Consider the following 22,175-nt stretch of genomic DNA (forward strand, 5'->3'; position numbering starts at 1 on the left):
ATGGTCATCTTCTCACTGTGTCCTCACATGAATTTTCCTCTGTGTGCAAAGCTTCCCTAGTGTCTCTTCTTCTTCATATAAGGACACCAGCCCTATTGGGTTAGTTCCCTACCCTTATGGCTTCATTTAATGTTGATTACCTCTTTAAAGGCCCCATCTTCAAATATGATCACATTGGAGGCTAGGGCTTCAATATATGAATTTTGTGGGGACACAGTTCAGTCTATAACAAGGGGTAATGAAATTTCAGACTGTGTATGTTTGCCTATTTTTGTTTGCAATTCTATCAGTTCTTGTTTCATATGTTTTGAAAGTTTTGTTATTAGATACATAACTGTTCAGGTTTGTTATATTCTCTTGTTGCTTTTACTAGCCTTTCATCATTATGCAGTGCCTTTCTATATCATTGGGAATGTTCTTTAATCTAGAATCTACTTTGTTATTAATATAGTCATTTCAGCTTTCCTTTGATTAACATTATCATTGTATATTTTTTCTATTCTTTGTCTTTTTTGAAAAAAAATAATCTGACAATCCCTGCCTGTTAATTAAGAGATTTAAACTATTTACATTAATGTGATTACTAATATGGTGAGGTTTAAATCTATCATCTTGCTACTTGTTTTCCATTTCTCTCACCTGTTCTTTATTACTGCTTTTTCTCTTTATTTTTTTTTAATCATTTTAAGATTAATTGAACTTTTAAAATAACTTTGTTTTATCTTCTTTGTTGTATTATTACCTATAACTCATTATTTTAGTAGTTGCTTTAAGGTTTATATTATACTTCTTTAGCTTGTCACGGTCTACCTTCAAGTGATAGTGTTATTACTTCACGTATATTATGAGAGCCTTACAGTAGTATACTACTATTTCTCCTTTCCTGAGTTTTGTGCTATTTTATCATAAATTTTACTTCTACTTATGTTAAACCTCACATCACATCATTATTAGTTTTTGTTTAAACGGTTAATTATCTTTTAGTGAGTTATAAGTAATAAGTGAAAAATCTTACATATTTGTCCATGTAATGACCATTTCTAGTGGTCTTCATTCTTTTGTGTAAAGCTGTATTTCCATCTGATATCATTTTCCTTTCGCCCAGACTATCTTTAACATGTCTTGTAGTACGTGTCAGCTGGTGATGAATTATTTCAGCTTTCAGCTTTTGTATATCCTAGGAAGTTTTTAATTCACTTTCATTTTTGAAATATATTTTTGCTGGGTAGGTACAGAATTCTAGATTGGGTACAGAATTCTAGATTTTCTCAGTACTTTTATTGCTACAGTGTGTTTTCACTTGCTTTTTTTTTTTGAATGAGAAATCTGCTGTTATGCTAATGATTGCTTCCCTGAGTGTAATGTGTCTTCCCCTTCCACTGCCCCTGGCTGGTTTTAAGGTTTTTTTTTTAATTGAAGTATAGTTGATTTACAATGTTGTGCTAGTTTCAGGTGTACAGCAAAGTGATTCATTTATATATATATATATATTTTTTTTTTTTTTCCAGATTATTTTCCATTATAGGTTATTACAAGATATTGAATATAGTTTCCTGTGCTATACAGTAAATCCTTGTTGCTTATCGATTTTATGTAGAATAGTTTGTATCTGTTAATCCCTACTCCTAATTTATCCCTCCCTTTTCCCCATTCCCTTTTGGTAACCATAAGTTTGTTTTCTATGTCTGTGAGTCTGTTTCTGTTTTGTATATAGATTCATTTAAGATTGTCTCTTTATGACTGGGTTTGAGCAATTTGGTTATCATGTGCCTCTGATGTAGTTTCTGTCACATTTCTTGTGCTTGAGATTTTTTGAGTTTCTTGCATCTATGGGTTTATAGTTTTCCTCATGTTTTGGAAAAGTTTCAGCCATTATTTCTTCAAATATCCCTCCACCCACCCATCTTCCTTCAGAGGCTTGAAGGCTGCTTAAAGTCCCACAGTTCACTTATTGTCCTTTTGTTTGTCTATTTATTTATTTACTTAGGTTGTCTTTTCTTTCCATACTTTATTTTGGTAAGTTTGTATGGTGTTGTCTTCAAATTCACTAATCTGTTCTACTGCAGTGTCTAATCTGCCAATTAATCCCATCCGGTGTATTTTTCATTTTAGATATTTACATTTTCTTCTATAAATGTTTGATTTGGATCTTTCCCTACCTACCTTTTTGAACAAATGGAATATAGTTATAATACCTCTCTTAATATCTTGTCTGCTTATTCTTGTCAGTTCAGGGTCACTTTCAATTGATTGATTATTCTCATTATGGGTTATGTTTTCCTGTTGCTTTGCATGCCTGATAATTTTTTTTTTTAAATTTATTTATTTTTGGTTGCATTGGGCCTCCGTTGCTGTGTGGTCTGCGGGCTTCTCGCTGCGGTGGCTTCTAGTTGTGGCACGTGGGCTCAGTAGTTGCGGCTCACGGGCTTAGTTGCTCCGTGGCATGTGCGATCTTCCCGGACCAGGGCTTGAACCCGCGTTCCCTGCATTGGCAGGCGGATTCTTAACCACTGCGCCACCAGGGAAGCCCCCTGATAATTTTTGATTGGATACCAGACATGGTGAATTTTACCTTATTGGGTGCTGGATATTTTTTTATTCCTACAGATATTCTTGAGCTTTGCTGTGGAATGCAATTAAATTACTTGGAGAGAACAGGAGCAGTGCCCAGTCTACCGTTAATCTTTCCGCACTTTTGAGGCAAGATCCTTCTGTTTTCTGTGCAATATCCGCTGAATCTTGAGGCTTTCCAGTCTGGCTGTGGGAAGAAGGACTATTCCCAGCTCTTTGTGAGCACTGTTTCCTCAAATCCTTTCTGGTGGTTCTTTCCCCAGCCTTGGGGGTGGCTTCCTCAAACACGTGTGTGCAAACACACACGCGTGTGCACACGCACACACACACACGCTCGTCAGTACTGTGCTGAATGCTTCAGAGGGCCCTTCCGCAGATCTTAAGAGTTCTTTGCAGCTCTCTCTTCTCTGGTGCTCTGGCTAGTGAACTCTTGCTTATTCAGCCTGAACTCTTAACTCCTTTCCTTCAATCCATGTAGTACACTGGTTCCCCCTCCCCTCTCTGCATCCTGGAAGCTTTCTCCATGTAGGAATTTGGGGCATTCGTAGAGCTCACCTCATTTTTTTCCTGCCTCTGAGGAACTAGATAGGTTAATTTGCCTGTTCATGAACACCCTATAAAGAGAATCATTCACTGTGTGCTCGTGTCTGACTTCTTTCATTTAGCATAATAATGCTTTTGATGTTCATCCATGATGTTACATGTATTAGTAGCTTGCTCTTGTGTATACCCAAATGATATTCCATTTTATGAATATACCATGGTTTGTTTATCCAGGCTCCTTGTGATGGGCATTTGGGTTACTTCCTGTTTGGGGCAGTTTTAAATAAGGTGGCTGTGACCGTTACTGCACGTGTCTTTGTGGACATATGTATCTTGGTGTCTGTAAGAGTGGAATTGCTGAGTCATAAGATTGGTGTAGATTTAAAAATATGTATAAGAAATTGTCAAGCCGTTTTCCAAAGTAGTTGTACCATTTGTCTCCCATTCTCGGTAACATTTCATCTTCTCAATGAATTTTAGCTATTCTGGTGTGAGTCATGGCCTCTGTCAGTCCATGTGGATATAGGTTACGTTAGAATACGCTGTCACGTATCAGCAAATGGGAATATGATTGGTGTTTGGTTTCGAAGGCAAATTGAATTTTTATAAGATCCTCAGCTACAGCTATGAGCCTTGGCACTACAAACACGGATTTGGTGGATACGTGTTTCATCTCCTCCCAGTGCCGGTGTGTGTAATGGGCTCAATTCTGTACCAGGTTTAAGGAGGAACTGCTATCTTGTCAGCCTGGTCTGGTGACAGCTTCTCCTCAGTACATCAGTTCAGAGAGGCTAAGTGGCCAGGAAGGCCAGCTGGTTAGTGACCTGTGCTATAATTGTGCTGTTTGCTGATCGTTTCTTCCAGAGGAAAAAGCGTTAAGATTCTGGAAACGCGTGGGGATTCCTTTGTCACAGAAGCAGTGGCTGTAAGCCTGGAGTTTGGAAGCTAATACGCAGTCACATAAGCCCTTCACCCAGGGGATTATGAACTGGGAGCGTGTGGGCCACCACCAGGGCTCTGGCACCGGGCGTGCTGACGGGGTATCCCAGGCCCCTGGGATCCCAGCCTTGGCAGGGTGCTGTCTTGTTCTTCTCTGTTTGCCTGGTCAAGTTCCTGTTTCAGCCCTTCACCAACTCGGCTGGATTTATTATCTCCTGAAAGGGAAAAGGAAGAGGCAAACGGGCTGTGAATGGAAGAGCTGACACTTTTCTCTCTCTCCTTTTGCAGCCAGAAGAATTAACTTCGAGTCTCCACAGTTTTAAGAACAAGGCCTTTAAAAAAGCCAGAGTCTGTGGGGTTTGCAAACAGCTTATCGAAGGTCAAGGGATTTCATGCCGAGGTGAGTACGCGTTTATCGTTCCCATGCTGATTAAACCGAAGCAAGCAAACAAACAAAAAACCAAAATGAAACCTTCTTTCAGGAGTTTCCAAAAGTTAAATCACGGAACTTCCCATCTCAGCCTGAGTTTCCCCCTACCCTCACTGGACCGGGACTGACCATATTTACACAGATATGTACTCCTGAGAAATTTTTCCAGCAAGAGCAAAGCTAGTCATATGGGAGAGGGGGCAGCAATGAGTGGCTCATGACGTATCTTCCGTCTGTCCTGTAGTGTCGGTAGCTTGGGTTATTCTACTTTCTGATCTCTTACCAGAGTTTACAGATGAAAACTTTCTGCTCTTTTGAGTGAGGGTCATTGCGTTACTGCCCTTTTGGCGTGTTGTCAGGCATTGCTCCTGTCGGTAAACAGCCTCCAGCTTCACTATTTGGTGCTTAAACCCCAGGTAATCAATGCAACTTGCTATTTTTTGTGCTTTCACGTTAGTAAATCTGTCTAACGGACATGTGAGGAGGACGTCTCTTGTCTCCCTTGAACCCTAGAATCGTGGTTCCGTATCACAGAGCGGAGGCAGGTCGGGGGACCTGGCGGAAGGCTTTGGGCTGCTCCGGGGCTTCTTATCACCGGTGGGTTTAAGATTTCCTCCATAGGACATTTTCAGGGCTGCTCTAGGCTCCCCTTCCTCCCTGTGGACACCCTGGCACACGGTCCCTGATGGCTGCTTTGGGGTTGGGCAGCCTCGAGGAAAGATGCACAATGGTCACACTTCGTTGGGACCCAAGAGCGGGCAGGAGGCAGCTGTGGCCCCCTCCTCTGAAGGGCCCCTCCACGGTCAGTGCTGGCGGTGCCCTGGTGCCATCAGCACGTCACCAACCCCCACCTGTCCTTCCCCCGCTGCGGCCTCGTGGGGATGCCAGAAGTCCCCTCCCTCCCCGGCCCCCCACGGGTCTCGATGTCAAAGTTGACACACCTGCTTCTCAGAGCGCATGGCACTCTCACCTTGTCCCTGGATGCAGCCTGTCTCACGGGGCCTGGTGGTTCCTCTCCATGTAGAAAGGGTGCGCCGGGCCCCGGGGGCTGAGGGGTCACCTGTGGAGGTGCACATGGGACATGGATCCAGCGCCAGGCCTCCTCAGCACGGGCCCTCTCCCCAGATCAGCAGGCATGCGTGGGTGTTTACATACACGAACACACACGTGTGCATGTGCAAACGCACACACGGACACATGCCCACAGGTGCATATGCACACACATGGAAACGTAGAGGAGGGTGTGACAGAGACACGGCTGGGCCAGGAGCACAGGCTGGCGCTCTGAGTCTGTCAGGGGCAAAGTCTCCTGTTCTGAGCCCATGACGTGGGCTGTAACCATCCTCCTCTGGACGGCTGGTGCGAGGTCCGAATGAGACAGGTGTGAGGTGCTTAGCCCACGTTCTGGTACTTAGCTTTGCAGTTGCTGTGATGATTCTTTTTCCTCAATGCCCCCAACTGAATGTGCCATGGGCGATTCCCACATGGGTGACACCCGGGGTCCTTGGCTGGCTGCTGTCCACACGTGCAGGTCATGAGCACAAGCCAAGGTGGTTTAGCTCCATAGGCACAAGGGCTGTTTCCCACATACGTTTAACACGGCCTGGTTGTGACAGATTGTCTCGATGGAGAGCCAGTTTCCTTCTCGTCTCTGTACAGCTGAGGCCTGAGCTGACTAAGGAGCTATCCCAAATGTCCTTTTTAAGATCTCAGCACGTCTGCTCTAACCACCTACAGGAAACAGTTATTCTTTTCAAAGTAAATAGAAGCAGTGAGATGTGACCAGCTTGGAGACAGCGGTGCCCAGCAGCCTGGCTCTCCTATCAGGCCAGGGCCCGGCTCCCGGCTTCCTCCCGAGGATACTCACGGCCCCCAGCACCGTCCAGGGCTTGGCGTGAGAGTGCGTGTCCGGGCTTGTGCCTCCCTCCCTGTCCTGCAGCTTCCCAGGCCCGTAGGGGCCAGGAGGGGTCCCAGATTATCCTTTGGTTCTTCACGGTCTGTTTTATGGCATTTTCAGTGTGTAGTGTGTGAGACGTCAGGGAGGACCAAGGGGCCTGTCGGAATGGTGTGCATGGCACGTGGTTGTGCGTGCACCTGCTTGTGCACCCTCTGGAATTCTGTTGCGGGAGGGCAGCCAGATCTCAGGATCCCACTGGGTGCTGCGCTGCCTGGGGCCGTCTTGGCCCCGAGGACCCTGTGTGTGCCCAACACGGAAGGGCGGGAGGGAGGCAGGGCGGTGACAGTTGGGCCTTGTGCAGTGCCGTCTCGTGACCTGTGTGGCCCACGCTTTTCTGCTCCAAGAATCGCTGTGTGGTTACGTTTTCTCTCACAATCTAGCCCCATGGGGATCACTTTTTTGACCCACCTAGTTTTCTTTTCCTTGAAGAAAATCATTCACTGACAACGGTCCCGTAGGTGCCCTCTCCCTCAGGGGGGTTCATCTCCACGTCTCATTTCCCCTCAGGGACACTCTGCCACTGTCTCCTGTGCAGGGAAGCCAGGGCACACACAGTGTGACCCCAAGGCGCCCGCGCCCGTGTGTCGCCCCAGCACTTGGCTGGGATGGTCTGCATAGTTTGGAGGCAGTAGAAACAGATCAGGGCTTGGGCGCGGGTCCCGGGGCAGCTCCTCTCTCACGCTCCCCTTCCCGGTGCGTATGCCCCAGCAGACGTGCCACACTCCTTATGCACACCTGGCCTCTCCTTGTGTTATCTCAAGGCCACGTTCTTCTGTTCTGAGCCCTCCAGCCGAGGGGATGTGTACGGACTCCCCCTGAGGGGCCCTGAGGTCCATCCCTCATGGCCGGGTGGTGGCATTTGCTGCCCTGAAGCACGTGGCCGGGACCACTGGCTCGCAGAGGCCACCTCTGGGGCATGTGTGGCTTGGGGAAGCCACGTCCTTGGCCCAAGGACTCAGCTGCCTGGATGTGGGCCCCGGAGAGCTGCGCTACTTGGAGAAGTAACCGGGAGCAGGTCTGCGTGAGGGCCAAGGCCCAGGACTTGGTGGAGAGGCCCGCTGACGTCAGGGCTGCCTGTGTGCCCGGGGCCCCACGTGGGTTCCAGGGCAGGCAGTGGGCGGTGTGGAAGGAAGCCACAGTGGCGGGTGCCCGTGCAGGCGTCCAGTCCTGATTTCTGGGTCCTGCATGGAGGCCGTTCCTAATGTGCTGAGTGTCACCCCTTGGGCACATGCGCGTTGAGGGGCTGGGGACTCACCTGTATCACTGTTAGTGAGATGTCTGCCGATTCCTCTTCAGAAGAAGGTTTTCTAGAACTCCCTCATATGGTGGAATCCAAACACCTATGAGAATACTCAATGGATTGCTGTATTTATGTACCTAACAGTAATAACTGTGTTAATAAACAGTAGCTAGTCTTTTTTGAGAAGGAAAGGACTCTATGTGCCAGGAGTCCTTTAGACGTTATCTTCTTGAATTAAACTGCCGTGTGTGGGAGATGCAAGACTCCATCCCAGGGTGGTTGTGACAGTCTGCCTCTCCCAGATGCCATCGTGTGTGAAGTGGGGCTGCTGCTGGATTGGGAGCCCGGCAGGGTCTCTGCGGGTGTAGACGGCGCCTGGCAGGGTCAGTGGTTGGCTCCTGCAGAAGTCGCTGTGGCCCTGGACAGGGCCCTTTCCTGGCCCTCAATTTGGTGACCTTTACAATTTGCGTGTTGAGTAGTTAATGTCTAGGATTTCTTCCTTTTGTCAGTAAGCTGTACAGATACCGTAAAACACTCGGACGATATAGTAGTTTCCTCTCCCTATAGTTTAGATGTGTGTCATATACATTTGCACGTAGAGGCCGTGTATGTGTGCTGCCTGTAGACATCAGGTGTCTTCTCTCAGTAACCACGCACAAGCTGTGTGAGGTCTCGGCGAAGAGACCCTTCCCTTGGTTCATCTCTGGAGAAGCAGCGGGGCACGGTGGAGGGGAGCATGGACCCTGGAGACAGGCTGCCTGGGCTCCTTCCCTGCCACACTGTGCTTGAATATTCTTTTAGAGTCATTGTGAGTAACAGATTAAATGCACTTGGAACACAAAGAACATTGATTGGCTCAGGGAAGTGTCCAGCAGTGTTAGTGATGGTGACCGTCATGACGTTGCAATTCCTGTTGGTTATGGTGACCTTGGTGATGGTGGTGATGGTGGAGAAGGGTTAGGTGTGTCTTCCGTGACTCAGGCTTAATATTTTTACTGTTTTTTTCTAGCTCGTTCTTGACCTTCAAGTCCCTTATTTTCACATTTTAACCTACTTTGCCACAAGTTTTTTTTTTTTTAATTAATTAATTAATTAATTAATTTATGGCTGCGTTGGGTCTTCGTTTCTGTGCAAGGGCTTTCTCCAGTTGCGGCGAACGGGGGCCACTCTTCATCGCGGTGCGCAGGCCTCTCATTATCGCGGCCTCTCTTGTTGCGGAGCACAGGCTCCAGACGCGCAGGCTCAGTAATTGTGGCTCACGGGCCCAGTTGCTCCGCGGCACGTGGGATCTTCCCAGACCAGGGCTCGAACCCGTGTACCCTGCATTGGCAGGCAGATTCTCAACCACTGCACCACCAGGGAAGCCCTGCCACAAGTTTTTTATGTGGTTAACTTAGAAGAAAGAATTTAATTTTTAAGAAGCTGTCGTTTGCACACAGAGGCTCCCTTACCCCTACTTCTCAAACCGTAGCTACAGGGAAAGCGGCAGATGACTGGTGAGTGATGGGGTTAAGTGTGTGGTTTGCCGTCTGCTGCTCAGAACCCCACTGAAGCGGCTCCTGCTCTGCCCTCCCCACCAGCCGGGGCTTTGAACAGGGGGCCTGTTCTCACTGCTCCACCGAGATCCCTCGGGTGGCTGAAGTGGCCCAGTTTCCACTGACAGTCCCGCTCCAAACCCACACTTGAGGGCACTGGCGTGGTGGATCTTGGCGTTCTAGTCTTCAGCGGGTGAGTCTTTTCCTGGTTGTCGAGAATTGTGAGTTCTGCGAGATTTGGCCCCATGGGGGAGATGGATCCAGAGAGGATGCAGTGTCAGATCACGCCTGGCTCTAATAATGGAATAGGAGAGAACAGACTGGAATGGAAAAAAATAAAGAAATGCTTCTCAAGAGAGACAACCTTAGGGAGGAGCCTGAAGGAAATGGAGAAAAGGAACAAAAGAGAGGCCAGAGGGAAAATGGCATGGAGGGGGTTTTGTAAGGAATAGCTGATAATGACTTTTTCCCTTCAGTGAACCGACCACATAGTAAGCACCTGCTAGAGTAAAAAGATGAAAAAGCTGTGACCTGTCTGTGAGGAGCTCCGAGTCTGAAGGGGGAGCCCTGTCTGTGAGGCCATCACTGTCTACAATATCCTAAGGGATAAATACACAAAGCTTAGGGCTGGATGGGCAGATCGGTAAGTGCAGATAATCAGCACTTGCTTTGTGCCAGGTGCTGAATTAGAACCGCAGGACATGGTGGCAGTTATGACCAACAAGGCAAGGAAAAGGAGCGTGTGGCCAAGCAGTGAATGTGGCGTTGGGCCCTCTGCCCTCTGCCTTGGGCGTCCGGTCCCCCGTCACATGTAGCTGGTGACTGTGGACACGGATAAGCTGGAGAGCTTGAAGGCAGAGGCAGGAGAAGCGGAGGGGACGCCCAGGGCTCGTCTCTCTCTTGGTAAATATGTGTAGAGTATTGTATGACCAGCCTGTAAGCCAGTGGCCTGGATTCCCAAGGCTCCTGGAGACGTCGGGAGAATAGCAGTTCCAAGACAACGTGGAACAATGTGGGGCGTTTCAGAGCCAGACGCCCTGGGCAGCTGCTGCTATGGGAGTGGATTCCTACCCATGACTTTGGAAACCCCTGTTTGACCAGGGAGCCGAGTGTGGAATGCAGACCCCAGACTTGTGGAGGTGAGGATTCGTGTGTCATTAATTGCAGGAAATTCATGAGAAATGCACTGGCCACATACCCCCTCCCAGGGTGGAGAAAGGCTCCTGATGGGAAATGCTGAGGGAGCATTAGGGAGCCTACCCTGGGCCTTGGCCTTGAGCTCAACCCGCTCTTTCACTTGACTGCTTCTCTGCTTTTCATTTTTGCAAATCAATGGATGAAAAATGGTGTCTCGCTTTATTATGTTTTTCATTCATCTGGTTATCACTGAGGCTAACCATCTAAAAAAATACAGAAAAGATGTCTGTAATGTTTACTTAGTAAACTAGCCTTTCAAATCCTTGGCTCATTTAAAAACTTAGATTATTTTTCTTCTTGATTTCTAAGGATTCATTATATTATAATATTACTCTTTCTATCATTAAATTAGGTAGGACTTTTGCCGATTTTTGATGGATTTTGACCTACAGAAATGTCAATGCCTTACCATTCCAACTTAGGTATTGCAAACATTGTGAGCAGTTGCTTGCCTAATTTTGTTTGTGGGGTGTTTGTCATGTGAAAGTTTTAAGGTTCCGCTTATTCAAATCTACCCATCATTTCATTTAATTTCTGTTTTTGTTCCTATTTAAGAATGCTTTCCCTTCTCTATGGTCATAATGATGTTCTACAGTGCTTTATTCTAATATTCATTTCTGCTTTTCCAGTTCTCATCCAGTTTCACAATTTCATGGTTGATTCATCTGGAATTCATGTTATTTCGGTTATTTTTCATGAGCGAGCTGGTTTTCCCAGCATGATTTATTGTGTAGTTCGTCCTTTTGTAACTGAGTATGACATCTTTCCCCTATGCCACGTTCTCACATGTGGACCAGCCCATTGCACACGTCTGTTTTTACAGAGTTTGTACTGTACATAGTTTTATATCTTTTCACCTTGCCTATTATAAGCATTGCCACATATTAGCTTTTTAGAAGTTATGATTTTTCAATACTACTCAATATTTTATTTGTGGATATAAATCTTCTTTATTGCTTCAGTAACTTCTTTTTTCATGGCAGAAAGGAGTCTTTGATATCCCTTTGTTCTACTCCTCATTACGTACAATGAGAAGAGTGGCATTGTTTTACACACACACACATATATATATATATATATATATATATGGCGCATGTTTTGTGTGACTTAAGAGGCTGGATCCTCCTAGCTGTTTCTGCATTCAGTGTATTTCACCATGGTATCAGTTAAAATTCTTCAGCAAAAAAGAACCAATAGGATGTATATGGAGAAAGAAATTTACTGTAAGGAATTGGTCCACACAGTACGGAGGCTAAGTCCCACCTGTGGTCGGCAAGCTGTGACCCAGGAGAGCCAAAGTGTAGCTCCTGTCTGTGTCCTAGTCCCAAAACAGGAGAAGACCGATGTGCCAGCTTGAAGACAGTCAGGTAGGGAGAAAGAATTCTTTCTTACTCCACCTTTTATTCTGTTCAGGCCCTCAGTGGATTGCATGAAGCCCACCACATTGGGGAGGACTGTCAGCTTCACTCAGTCTACAGTTCCAAATATTTTTCTTATCCAGAAACACCCTCCCAGACACACCCAGAATAATGTTTAAGCAAATATCTGGGCATCTCGTGGCTTAGTGAAGTTGACACATAAAATTAACCATCAAAAAACATGTTGTTTTGGTTGAAGTATTTGAAGAAAATCCAGCTCTATACAGATACGTATTTGGAAAAGAAAGCATATTCTGTTTTGATATTACACCAAAGATCAAATGATAGTTTCTTTATAAATTTATTTATTTATTTATGGCTGTGTTTGGTCTTCGTTTCTGTGCGAGGGCTTTCTCTAGTTGGCGGCGAGCGGGGGCCACTCTTCATCGCGGTGCGCGGGCCTCTCACCATCGCGGCCTCTCTTGTTGCGGAGCACAGGCTCCAGATGCGCAGGCTCAGTAATTGTGGCTCACGGGCCCAGTTGCTCCGCGGCATGTGGGATCCTCCCAGACCAGGGCTCGAACCCGTGTCCCCTGCATTGGCAGGCGGATTCTCAACCACTGCACCACCAGGGAAGCCTCAAATGATAGTTTCTTAAAGTTTAGTTTCCAAAGAAGACATATAAGTGGCCAATAGGTATATGCAGAGGTGCTCAACATCACTAATCCTGAGGGAAATGCAAATCAAAACTGTAATCAGATAACACCTCACACCTGTCAGAATGGCTGTCATCAAAAAGACAAGAAAAAACAGGCTTTGGCGAGGATGGAGAGAAAAGGGAACCCTCATACACTGGTGGTGGGAATATAAATTGGTTCAGCCACTGTGGAAAACAGTATGGACGTTCCTCAAAAAGTGAAAAATAGAATTACCATCTGATCCAGCACTCCTGGGTATATATCCAAAGGAAACAAAATCAGTATCTTGAAAAGATGTCCACACTCCCATGTTGATTGCAGCATTATTTACAATAGCCAAGACATGGAAACAACCTAAGTGTCCATCAGTGCATGACTGGATAATGAAAATGTGGTGTGTGTGTGTGTGTGTGTGTGTGTGTATAATGAAATATTCAGGTATAAAAAAGAAGGTAATCCTGCCATTTGCCATCATGGATGGGCCTTGAGGGCATTATGCTAAGTGAGATAAGTCAAACAGAGAAAGATAAATACTGTATGGTATCATTTATATGTGGAATCTGAAAAAAAAGAAAACTCATAGAAACAGAGAGTAGGAGAGCGGTTGCCAGGGACTTGGGGCTGGAGAAATGGACAGATGTTGGTCGAAGGGTACAAACTTTCAGTTATAAGATGAGTTCGTTCTGGGGATGTAATGTACAGTGTGGCGCCCGTAGTTAACACCACTGTTTTGTGTACTTGCAAGTTGCTGAGAGCGTAGGTCTTAAGTGTTCTCACCACACACACAAAATGGTAACTATGTGAGGTGATGGATGTGTTAATTGACTTGATTGTGGTAAATGTTTCACAGTGTGTATGTATATCAAATCATCATATTGTACACTTTCAATACATACAACTTTGCCTGTCAATTATACCTCAGTAAAGCTGAAAAAAACCCAACAAAGTACGAGCTGCCAGTTGTTGGCTCCTGAGAAAAGGGGTAGATGAGAAGCTGACGGTCAAAGTAAACGTGTACATTTTGTCCTTTCATGTACATTTTGGCCTCTGCAGTTGGGGGGGGGGGTGCATTCTGTTGGGGAAGTTCTGGTGCCTTCCGGGGCCTTCCTTCATCCTGGGGGCTGTGCTACACAGAGGGGCAGTCAGGTAAAGAGGCTCCCGCCCTGTGTGGTCCTGCCGGACACTGGCTTCTGAAAGCGGACCCAGAACAGAGGAGGGTCGTACGCCGCTGTCCAGGGAATGACACCCCAGGTCTCATCCATGAGCTCCAGGCTCCCATCAGGAATTAGGCAGAAGATCTGTAGTGCCTTTGTGGGATATGGTGACATTTGGTGGTGGCTGTGGGATGACAGCTGTGATCAGACTGTCCATGGTGGGCACTCAGTCTGTTAGCCTCTGTCCCTCCTGTCATGTCGCTGTTCCAAGAAGCTGGCGGTACACAACAGATGACACCTTCCCTGGATGAGCTTGGCCTGGTCAGGAGAGATGGACGCACAGAGACTACTTTGAAATGATGCACGATGGGATGGGTGCTGGAGGGAGAAATGTGGCCGGGGCTCCCATAACCCTGTCAGGCACTTAGCCTTGCCGGGCGGGGCAGGGTGGAGGGAGGGAGAGCTTCCTGGAGGAGGAGGCGGCACTCGTACTCAGTCTGAGGAGGGTGTGGAGGAGGTGCTGGAGCCGGGGAGGCTGGGAGTGCTGGATGTCGCATCTGTGCTGAGGAGCTGCCCTTGCTACTGTGGGCAACAGGGTTGGAAACCGGGTCCGGACGCTGTTCCCGTCAGTGTTTATAATACGTTGGAAAGGCAGTGTGCGGTGGGGTGAAAAGTGGGGGCAGAGACGGGCTGGAATGCCAGCCTGCATAGGCCCTGCTGGGTCCTGGCACTTGCCCAGTTTCTCCCTGATGGTGGTCCCAAGGATTGAAGGCAAGGAACACGTGGGAAGCATCTCGCTTGGGGTCACCCACAGCTCCCACAGGCTGAGGTGAATTGCTACTCCGAGGAGAACCTGAGGGACCATCCATACTGCTGGCATTTGGGTGGAAAGTTCATAATACCGTGGGGTCACCTGATTACATCCCAGGAACAGTGGGTTCACCTCTCAGGAGCCCCGCCTTAGCGCTCGGGTGGTTTATGCAATTCACTATGATTAGTTAACCTTTGTGAATGTGGTGATTTGCCCTATAACGGCCTGAGGCTCTCTCGTGGCCCAGTGGGCCGTCCACCATGAGTGTGTCACACCGCTGTCATCATGCTTTCCACCGACCACGGCCCTTTTTGGGTTGAATTGGTTTGTCGATCTGCTGCTGTATAACCAGTTACCCCCAAAGTTAGTGACTTACCGTGACAATGGGTTCTCTTCTCACTGCTTCTGTGGATCAGGAATTTGGGGGTCACGTGGGCTGGCAGTGCTGGCTCAGGGTCCCTTAAGAGGCTGCCTCATCTGAAAGCTCTCCTGAGGCTGGAGGACCCACTTCCCAGGTGGCTCCCTCGCGCGGCTGGCTGGCAGGGTGGCGCTGCCCGCTGGCGGGAGCTCTCAGTTCCTTCAGGTGGGCCTCTGCCCCAGGGCTGCCTCAATGCCTCACAGCCTGGGCCAGGCTCCCCTCCGAGGGGGCATCCAAGAGACCAGGGCGGAGGTCACTCGCCACGCCCTGTGCCATCCTGCCTCGGCACACGACCAGCTCTGTCACTGTGAGGGGACTGCGCGGGGCCACAGGTGCCAGAAGGATCCCTGAGGCCATCTCCGGGCTGACTGCCACGGGTGGTCGTGCTTCTGTCCTGCCTGCCGAGCGGACCGGCCTGCCCCACCCAGCGTGTGTGGACAGAGCTTCCTCTGGGGCAGGGGGAAGTCTTTACCTGCATTTCTGCTAATTTTCACTTTCCCAAAGGCCAAAGGGCCCCTCAACTGCCTTCCCCTCTATCTCAGTCCTTCCGGCCGGCCTCTGGCCCCTGGCTGTCCTGTGTCTGAGATTTTAATCTGGTGTGAAAACCTCTTTTATTCCCATGGACAGCTTATCTCGATTAGAAAATCACTCATCGCCTTTGCGGGGGGTGGGGGGGGGGGAAGGGGGGAAGGGGGGACCCATTAGAAAATGTAGAATGAATATTTGTTTTTGTGAATAATTTCACAGATGCACAGAGAGAGTTCAAAAAATAGATCTTGCAAAGATAATAACCCTGGCTCTTCCCTGCTGGAGTTCCAGGGACTGCCCCCCAGCCACGGGCTGTTTTACTTTGTTACTTCGTTGTACCCTCATTTGGGCCCAGGTTGACGCCGAGTTGGGGCTTTCTGTCCTCAGCTCATAGACAAGAGAGGGGGAAGATACGGGGGGGGGTTGGTGAGACGTTTGGACCTCAAAGCGCTAACCAGGATTTGGGGCCCGTCTCCTGACCTCCAAGGCCTTATTCTTCCAGGACCGCACACTTCTGTACGTTGACATTGGGCTTTGCAGTTTCAAAGCAACGTCCCGTGAACGATTCCATTTTGGCATCACGATAACCCCGGGAGAGGAAAGAGGCCCAGAGAGGTCACTGGTCCCGCCTAGAGCAGCCCAGCTGGACAGGGCCAGGAAGCCCCCAGGTCCCGTGCCCCTAAGCCCAGGTCCCTGTCCCCCATCTCACAGCTGCCCCACGGGTTCACCAGATGGATGCCCGCTTGGAGCCCACATGGGAGCTTGCACTGGGCTTATTTGGTGCAGTTGCTTCATTCTGTGCTGTCTCCCTGTCCTGCCGCCTCTGCCTGGAAGCATCGGCCGGCAGGCCCCCGTGCCCCGAGCCACCGTGGTGTGGGTGAAGCCTTTCATGTCCTGTGAGCACAGCTGCAGCCTCTGGACGGCGGGCCTGTGAAATCCACATTGGTTCCGGCTCTATCTGCATTGTTAGGGCCTCCGAACCAACACATGCCTCTCTCAGTCCACACAATGGCCTGGGTTGAAGGATCCCCCGCAGGAATTTAGACGTGGATTTGTTCTGACAGTCAGTTCTTAAGTTGTCCGGAAGTGGAAGGAGCGTGGAACTCAAATGTCCAATTTCTCACTAATTTAAAGGCGCCAGTCCTGAGTCTTCTGGGGCGTTTTCAAGTTTCTCTCCTTTCTTCAGGGAGAAGCTGTAATTTCCAGCCCAACACTGATGCTTTCTACTGCTCAGGTTCACCGCCTTTCTCCTTCAAGGCCCTGATTCGGCCGCCTGAACCCCTGGAAAAGCCAGTGTGTTTGTAACTGCTCCAGAGTCCCCACCAGAGTCCCCACCAGCGCCATCTGGGCCGTTGCTGCCACTGCAGAGGTGGCCGGGTTCTTGGACACCATGTCCATCCACCCCACACTCTCGGCGTTGTGTCTAAGGTGTCTAAGTGAAAAACCTCCCTCAGTCCGGACGTTCTCAAGGACTGAGAATTTGGAGATGTAAGAAGTATTGAGAGACTGCTCAACACACACACGTTCTTTCTCCTTCTCTTGCAGCCTGCAAGTATTCCTGCCACAAGAAATGTGAAGCCAAGGTAAGCGTTGCATTGCTCTCCCATGGGGCTTCTGGAGCTGAATTGGCCCGCGTTGAATGATGTGCATGGGAGGGGACTGCTTTGGACCGTGGCCACAGAAACGGAACACTTAAGAAACGGCTGCTAGATGCTTTTCGATAGGGTGTATAGTTTTCATCTGAAGAATAAACTGAGGAGCTATGAAATCCATGTTTTTAATTATAGAAAAATAGCTCCTAAGAATTTGGTTTCAGATAAGAATTCGGTAATTTTGTCCTGGCCATCTCACAGCCCTTTCTCCACAACAAATGATCCCTTCTTTCCAATCACATCGACGTGCTGCTTTTTTTAATGGCAGAGAGGGGGTGGGGATAGGGTCGAGGGCACGTGCCTGGCCTTGAGAATTTTTCTGGCTTCTTTTTTGAGGGTAGTTCATAGATGGGCTGGGGTTTTCAGGCTGTCATGGACGTCTGGGGACCCTGAATCACGGGATCCTGCATTCCCCGGTAGGGTTAAATTGCTGGATGGCCCTACAAAGTGCTTGAGGCCTGGGTGTGCTGGGTTGGGTGTAAGGCTCTGATTAGTGGGGAACGAGGAGGCCTGGAAATGGCATGTGGAAGCTGCAGGCTCCCCTAGACGGGGCCCTGGTTTTCTACGCAGGTCCAGGTGTCTGCACCTCTCACGCTTTCCAGGTATGATGTTACCTTCAGTAGGGCCAGGGCCCACGCGTCGCTCCTTGCTGACTGGCCGGTCCCACCTTTGTGGGACCCCCCCAGATGCCCTGCAGGCTGCCCCTGGTGGGTGGAGGTCCAGGGAGATGGGGTTTTAGAGAGTCTTGGGATTTTGTTGCTGCTCTGGACCTCACGGCTCAGCCTCTCCTGAGAATTTTCGACTGGTCCTCGGGCTCTGAGTGGAAGGAACGTGTGCTGGCCGCGGGCTTCGTGGAACTGTGTGCTGGCTTCACGTGCGTGCGCTCTCCCTGTGAGGACCAGGATCCTGGTTTCCTCCACTGTCTCCATGATCCACACAGGCACGCACATGCAGTCACACACATGCACACACTTCACGTTCACACGGGCACTCACACACAGTCCACACTCACACGTGCCCACATACATGCACACACACACACACACACACTTCACACACATGCACGCAGTTTACCTGCACGGGCACACGCACACACAGATGCACACACACAAAGCTAGAGAAATTACAGGTGGGTCTAGCCCTGCTTTTTTTTTTTTCAAGAAAGAGATTAAATGACTTTTCTTATGAAACTTCTCATCATGGAGCATTTGGGACACATGCAGAAGTGGCGAGGCTAGGATGGGGCTCTGTGCTGCGCTGTTGTCCAGCCCCCTCGCCCCCGTCGCTTCCGAGGTGTCACGTGATGTGTGTTTCAGTCGTTTCAAGATCAGGCCCCATGGTGGAGCTTTGGGGCATTTCTGATGTCACTTGCGGTCTCACTGTGGAGAAGGCTTCCGCTTTCTGTCCAAGGCCAGGCATCCTTGCTCACACTCACCCCTGGGCAGGACTGATGTCTGACCTTGGTTATTTTAGGTCTGCTTTGCCCACAAATGTGCTCATCTTTCCAGTGTGCTGTGTACTTTAAACCTAAGTGACTGTGTCAGAGCAGAGATTCCTGCCTGCGGTGGAGGTCGGGAAGATGCCACCTTGGGGAGTATTTCGGATCTCCCAGAGGGTTTTCCCCCGTCTGCCTCCTGAGGGTTTGGATGCGCCCCCGGCCCCTGAGGGTCCCGGCGGCAGCAAGGCTTGTCCTGCGGAGCCTGTGCCGTATCACCACGGTGGGGCGGACCGCGGGGAGAGCCACCGCCAGAGCCCTGCTTGTCCCGTGTCACGCTGCCTGTGTGAGTGTGTGTCGTGTGCATGGGTCTCCTCCGTGACACTCTGCCTGGCCCGGCCACTCTTGACCCGCAGCTGCAGACAGAGCCCTGCTGCCCTTGGCACTGTTTCTCAAAGGGGGCCCAGTGCCAGCTACTTAGGGGATTGAATTCTTTGGTTCAAAGAATATTCCAAAAGTCTTAACTATCACTGATTATGGCATTTCTAGCCACAGTAATTGGCAGTTTGCTAGGGATAGATAAGCTTTTATTCTTATTAGATCATGGTAGAGGGGGAAATGTATCCGTAGTCATTTTTTTTGGATAACGCAGCTTTGAATGGCAGGAGAGAACGCCACCACCAATAACAAAGACTCTTCTTATTCCAAAACTATAATGCCGTCTCTGCTGAGCAGACGAGGGCCATAAATTCTCAGCCGCCCCTGGAGATAAGCACGGGGTGGGGGGTAGGGCAGCTCAGTCTCCCAGGAGCTGAGACGCAGCTCCCCCAGACGGCTGGGTCCTTGATCACCACACGTCTGTGCCTAACTGTGCGTGCCCGGATTTCTTTGAGACTGAGAAAGCTGACGTGAAGCTTTGGTCAAAAACACAGGCTTTGGCCTAACGTCGGGCCCATCCATCCACTTAGTGACTTGGGGATGGTATGGGCTGTGGGTCCCCTCTGCGCTGGGAACACTGCAGGAGAGGGCACAGCACGATCCCCAGAGCATGTTCCTGTGCTGTTAACCCCGCTGGCGTTGTCATTGCCCTGCTGCTGCCAGGGCCACCATCAGAGGCTCCCAGCCAGGCCCGGGATGTCCCCTTGGTAGAGCAGGAGATGTGGAAGGAGAGAGCCATCCTGCAGAAAAGGGGCTGAGCCATGGACTGGGGGCTCAGGCAGGGAAACGGAGCCTTGAACTAGGACCGGGGTCACTTTCTTCCTGGCTGTCGGGTAGTATGCCCCCCCCCCCCCCTCCCCCAGGTGAGGCCATGCAGTCCCAGGGTACGCGGAGGCAGAGACCTGGGCTTTCATCCTCCTTGTCTCCTGGAGCAAGTCCAGTTCCCCGGAGCCTCAGCTTCTTCATGCATAAAATGGGTGAATAATAACTTCTGCAATCCACCTGAAACAGCTTGCTTTTAGCTGTTAATTATGGTAGAAGTAATTATTTCAATTTGAAGGAAGCAGAATAATTTATGTATAATTACTGGAATGTTTGGAATTCTAAGTATCTTGCTCCCTGGGAGGCTGTGCTTGTTCATGGGTGCCACGTGAGCTGTTTGGTCAGAGTGACTTGGTTTTTTTCCTGGCCCCTGGTTGACTCCCTGGCAAGAGAAAAAAGGAAGTAGGAGAAATGAAGCTGTTTCAGGAAGGCAGATGATGGTGAGGAGACCCGTGGGGGATGGGGGTGTGGCAGAGGTGGTGTTTCTTGAGCTTTGGTGAACTGGCGAGAGCGCCGTGCCTCCAGTAGGTTTCTGCAAATGTAAGGCCCCGCGTAGGGGCTGAGCGGCGAGCTGGCAGAACTGGAACGCACACGTGGTGTGCAGCAGCCCGCTCTGCCCTGAGCTGCCTGCTGCCGGCTCAGAGACTGTCCCCGGACCCCCTGTGTCTCGTCCCTGGCCTGCACAGCACACAGCCCGGGGCCAGCTGTCCTCTTCTCTTTCTGAGCCTGCCTTGACGGGCGCCTCGTTGGAGAGAAAGACCAGGACTGCAGGTGCTGCCACTTGGTTTCAGGGCAGGAGAGGATTCCCGGGCTCGGCCCAGCCTCTGGCTTCTCCGTCTGTCCTCGCTGTGGCCACCATGCGGTAGCTGAGCTGGCAGCCGCTGCCCACTTCCACCTCCCATAGAAGCAGAACTCTTTGTCGTGGGCCTGCTGGTCCTCTCCCTGAAGAGAGACCATGTGAGGCAGGTGTGGCTCTGGGGGACCCCAGGACCCCTGGGGCCTCTCCTACCTCGGGACCCCTGCAAGATCTGCTGTCGTCACCTCCTCTGCCATGCTGGCCCCTCGGCCCAGCGACCCCAGTTTCTGGCTGTGGCTGATGCAGGAGCCTCAGTGACCTTATCAGACAGGCTGGCTTCAGATGGCATCTCTGTGCCATGGGAAAGACGAGGGCCAGAGCCTGTGACTTCCCCGTAGACCACCCTAGATGTCTCTCCTGGGTGTCAACAGGTACCCACTGGCTTCATTCATGAGTTTCAACCATTAACTTACATGTCTGGTGATTACCCTTTGTTTTCAGACAGCTCTCTTCTCTGAATAATAAGGGCAACAGCTTCCCTTTTGGGGCCTGCTGTCCCAGGCTTTGTCGGTCAGCCCCTCCCTGCACTGGATGAGCAAACAGAGACCCCGGTGGTGAAATGACTTACCCACTGTCACCTGGCATCCAGGTGCCAGCGTTCAAGGGTGTTGGGCTTCCAAGTTCAGGTTTTTGCTGCCCCGTGTATTTTCGCTCTTCACGGATCAGCCGTGGAGCTGACGTGGGCCTGTGCACCTGGTGCGGCTGCTCTGATGCCTCCAGAACACCCCTTGGGAACCCCAGCCCCGTGGCCAGCTTCCCTGAAACACCCAGACGCAGGTATGGGCAAGGCTCCCCCTTGGCTCGGGGGTCGAGTCCTTCCCTGTCCCGCGTCTCCTTTCTCTGCCGTGAAGGATGCCCTGAGGGTCCATGCCCCCTGCCTGCCCCCTCCCACACGGCTTTGCTCACCTCACATCCAGGGCATCTTCTGAGACCCCAGCCCTCCCCGGAGACACGGGCAGGAGCAGCTCCTGTCAGCCGTGCGGGGCCTGCGCTGACCGCTGTGCGTGTGCACGTCCGACGGCCTTGCCGCTGGAGCTCGGAGCGTCCCTGCACAGAGGAGGTGGGGGAGCCGGCCTGCCGGAGCGCTGAGCCCCCAGCCCCGGGCGGCCCGGCACTGCCCCATCTTCATGTCCAAATCCTACTGTCCCTCGAGGCCCCGAGGCCCTTGATCCCCAGAAGCCCACCAGCCAGCTCCCACCTGGGCGAAGCGCCGCATCCTTCCCGGCTCCAGGGCCGCCTTCTCCCCGCCTGCTCGGTGCCTTCGGAGGCATTTGGGGAAGGAACGGGGGGAGTCTGTCTTTACCTCCCCCACAGGATGTTGGTGATGACCTTCCTTTCCTGGGACACAAATCGTTTCCTGGGAACAAATGACCTGAATTAGTAAAAAGGAAAGCATGAGAATTTTTTCATAACACTCCTGGTCGGTCGAGCACAGAGCCTTGTAAGGGTCTGTGTGTTCACCACCCCAGGCCTCCACGTACACAGGCAGCCTGAGAGTCTCATTTGAAGCACGATGGGTGATTGTAATCCAGCAGGGTGGTTTGGGGGTGACGTGAGATCCATTAGCTAAATATCTAGCCCGTGACTGGCTTC

General features: G+C 50.3%; 1 protein-coding gene across 4 annotated transcripts in view; it reads left to right on the top strand.

Moving 5' to 3' along the window:
* TNS3 (tensin 3) overlaps positions 1-22,175 on the top strand; it is a 235,248-nt gene that overhangs the window by 44,821 nt on the left and 168,252 nt on the right. For all 4 annotated transcript variants that reach the window (XM_068550260.1, XM_068550261.1, XM_068550256.1 and 1 more), the window contains exons 2-3: positions 4,342-4,453; positions 16,925-16,962. Coding sequence is in view for 2 of the 4 variants with exons in the window: in XM_068550256.1 (XP_068406357.1) it covers positions 4,342-4,453; positions 16,925-16,962 (150 nt within the window). In the remaining 2 variants the exon portion in view is untranslated. The remainder of the gene's footprint in view (positions 1-4,341; positions 4,454-16,924; positions 16,963-22,175) is intronic.

This window comes from Eschrichtius robustus, chromosome 8 (genome assembly GCF_028021215.1).
Source record: "Eschrichtius robustus isolate mEscRob2 chromosome 8, mEscRob2.pri, whole genome shotgun sequence".
Taxonomy (NCBI): domain Eukaryota; kingdom Metazoa; phylum Chordata; class Mammalia; order Artiodactyla; family Eschrichtiidae; genus Eschrichtius; species Eschrichtius robustus.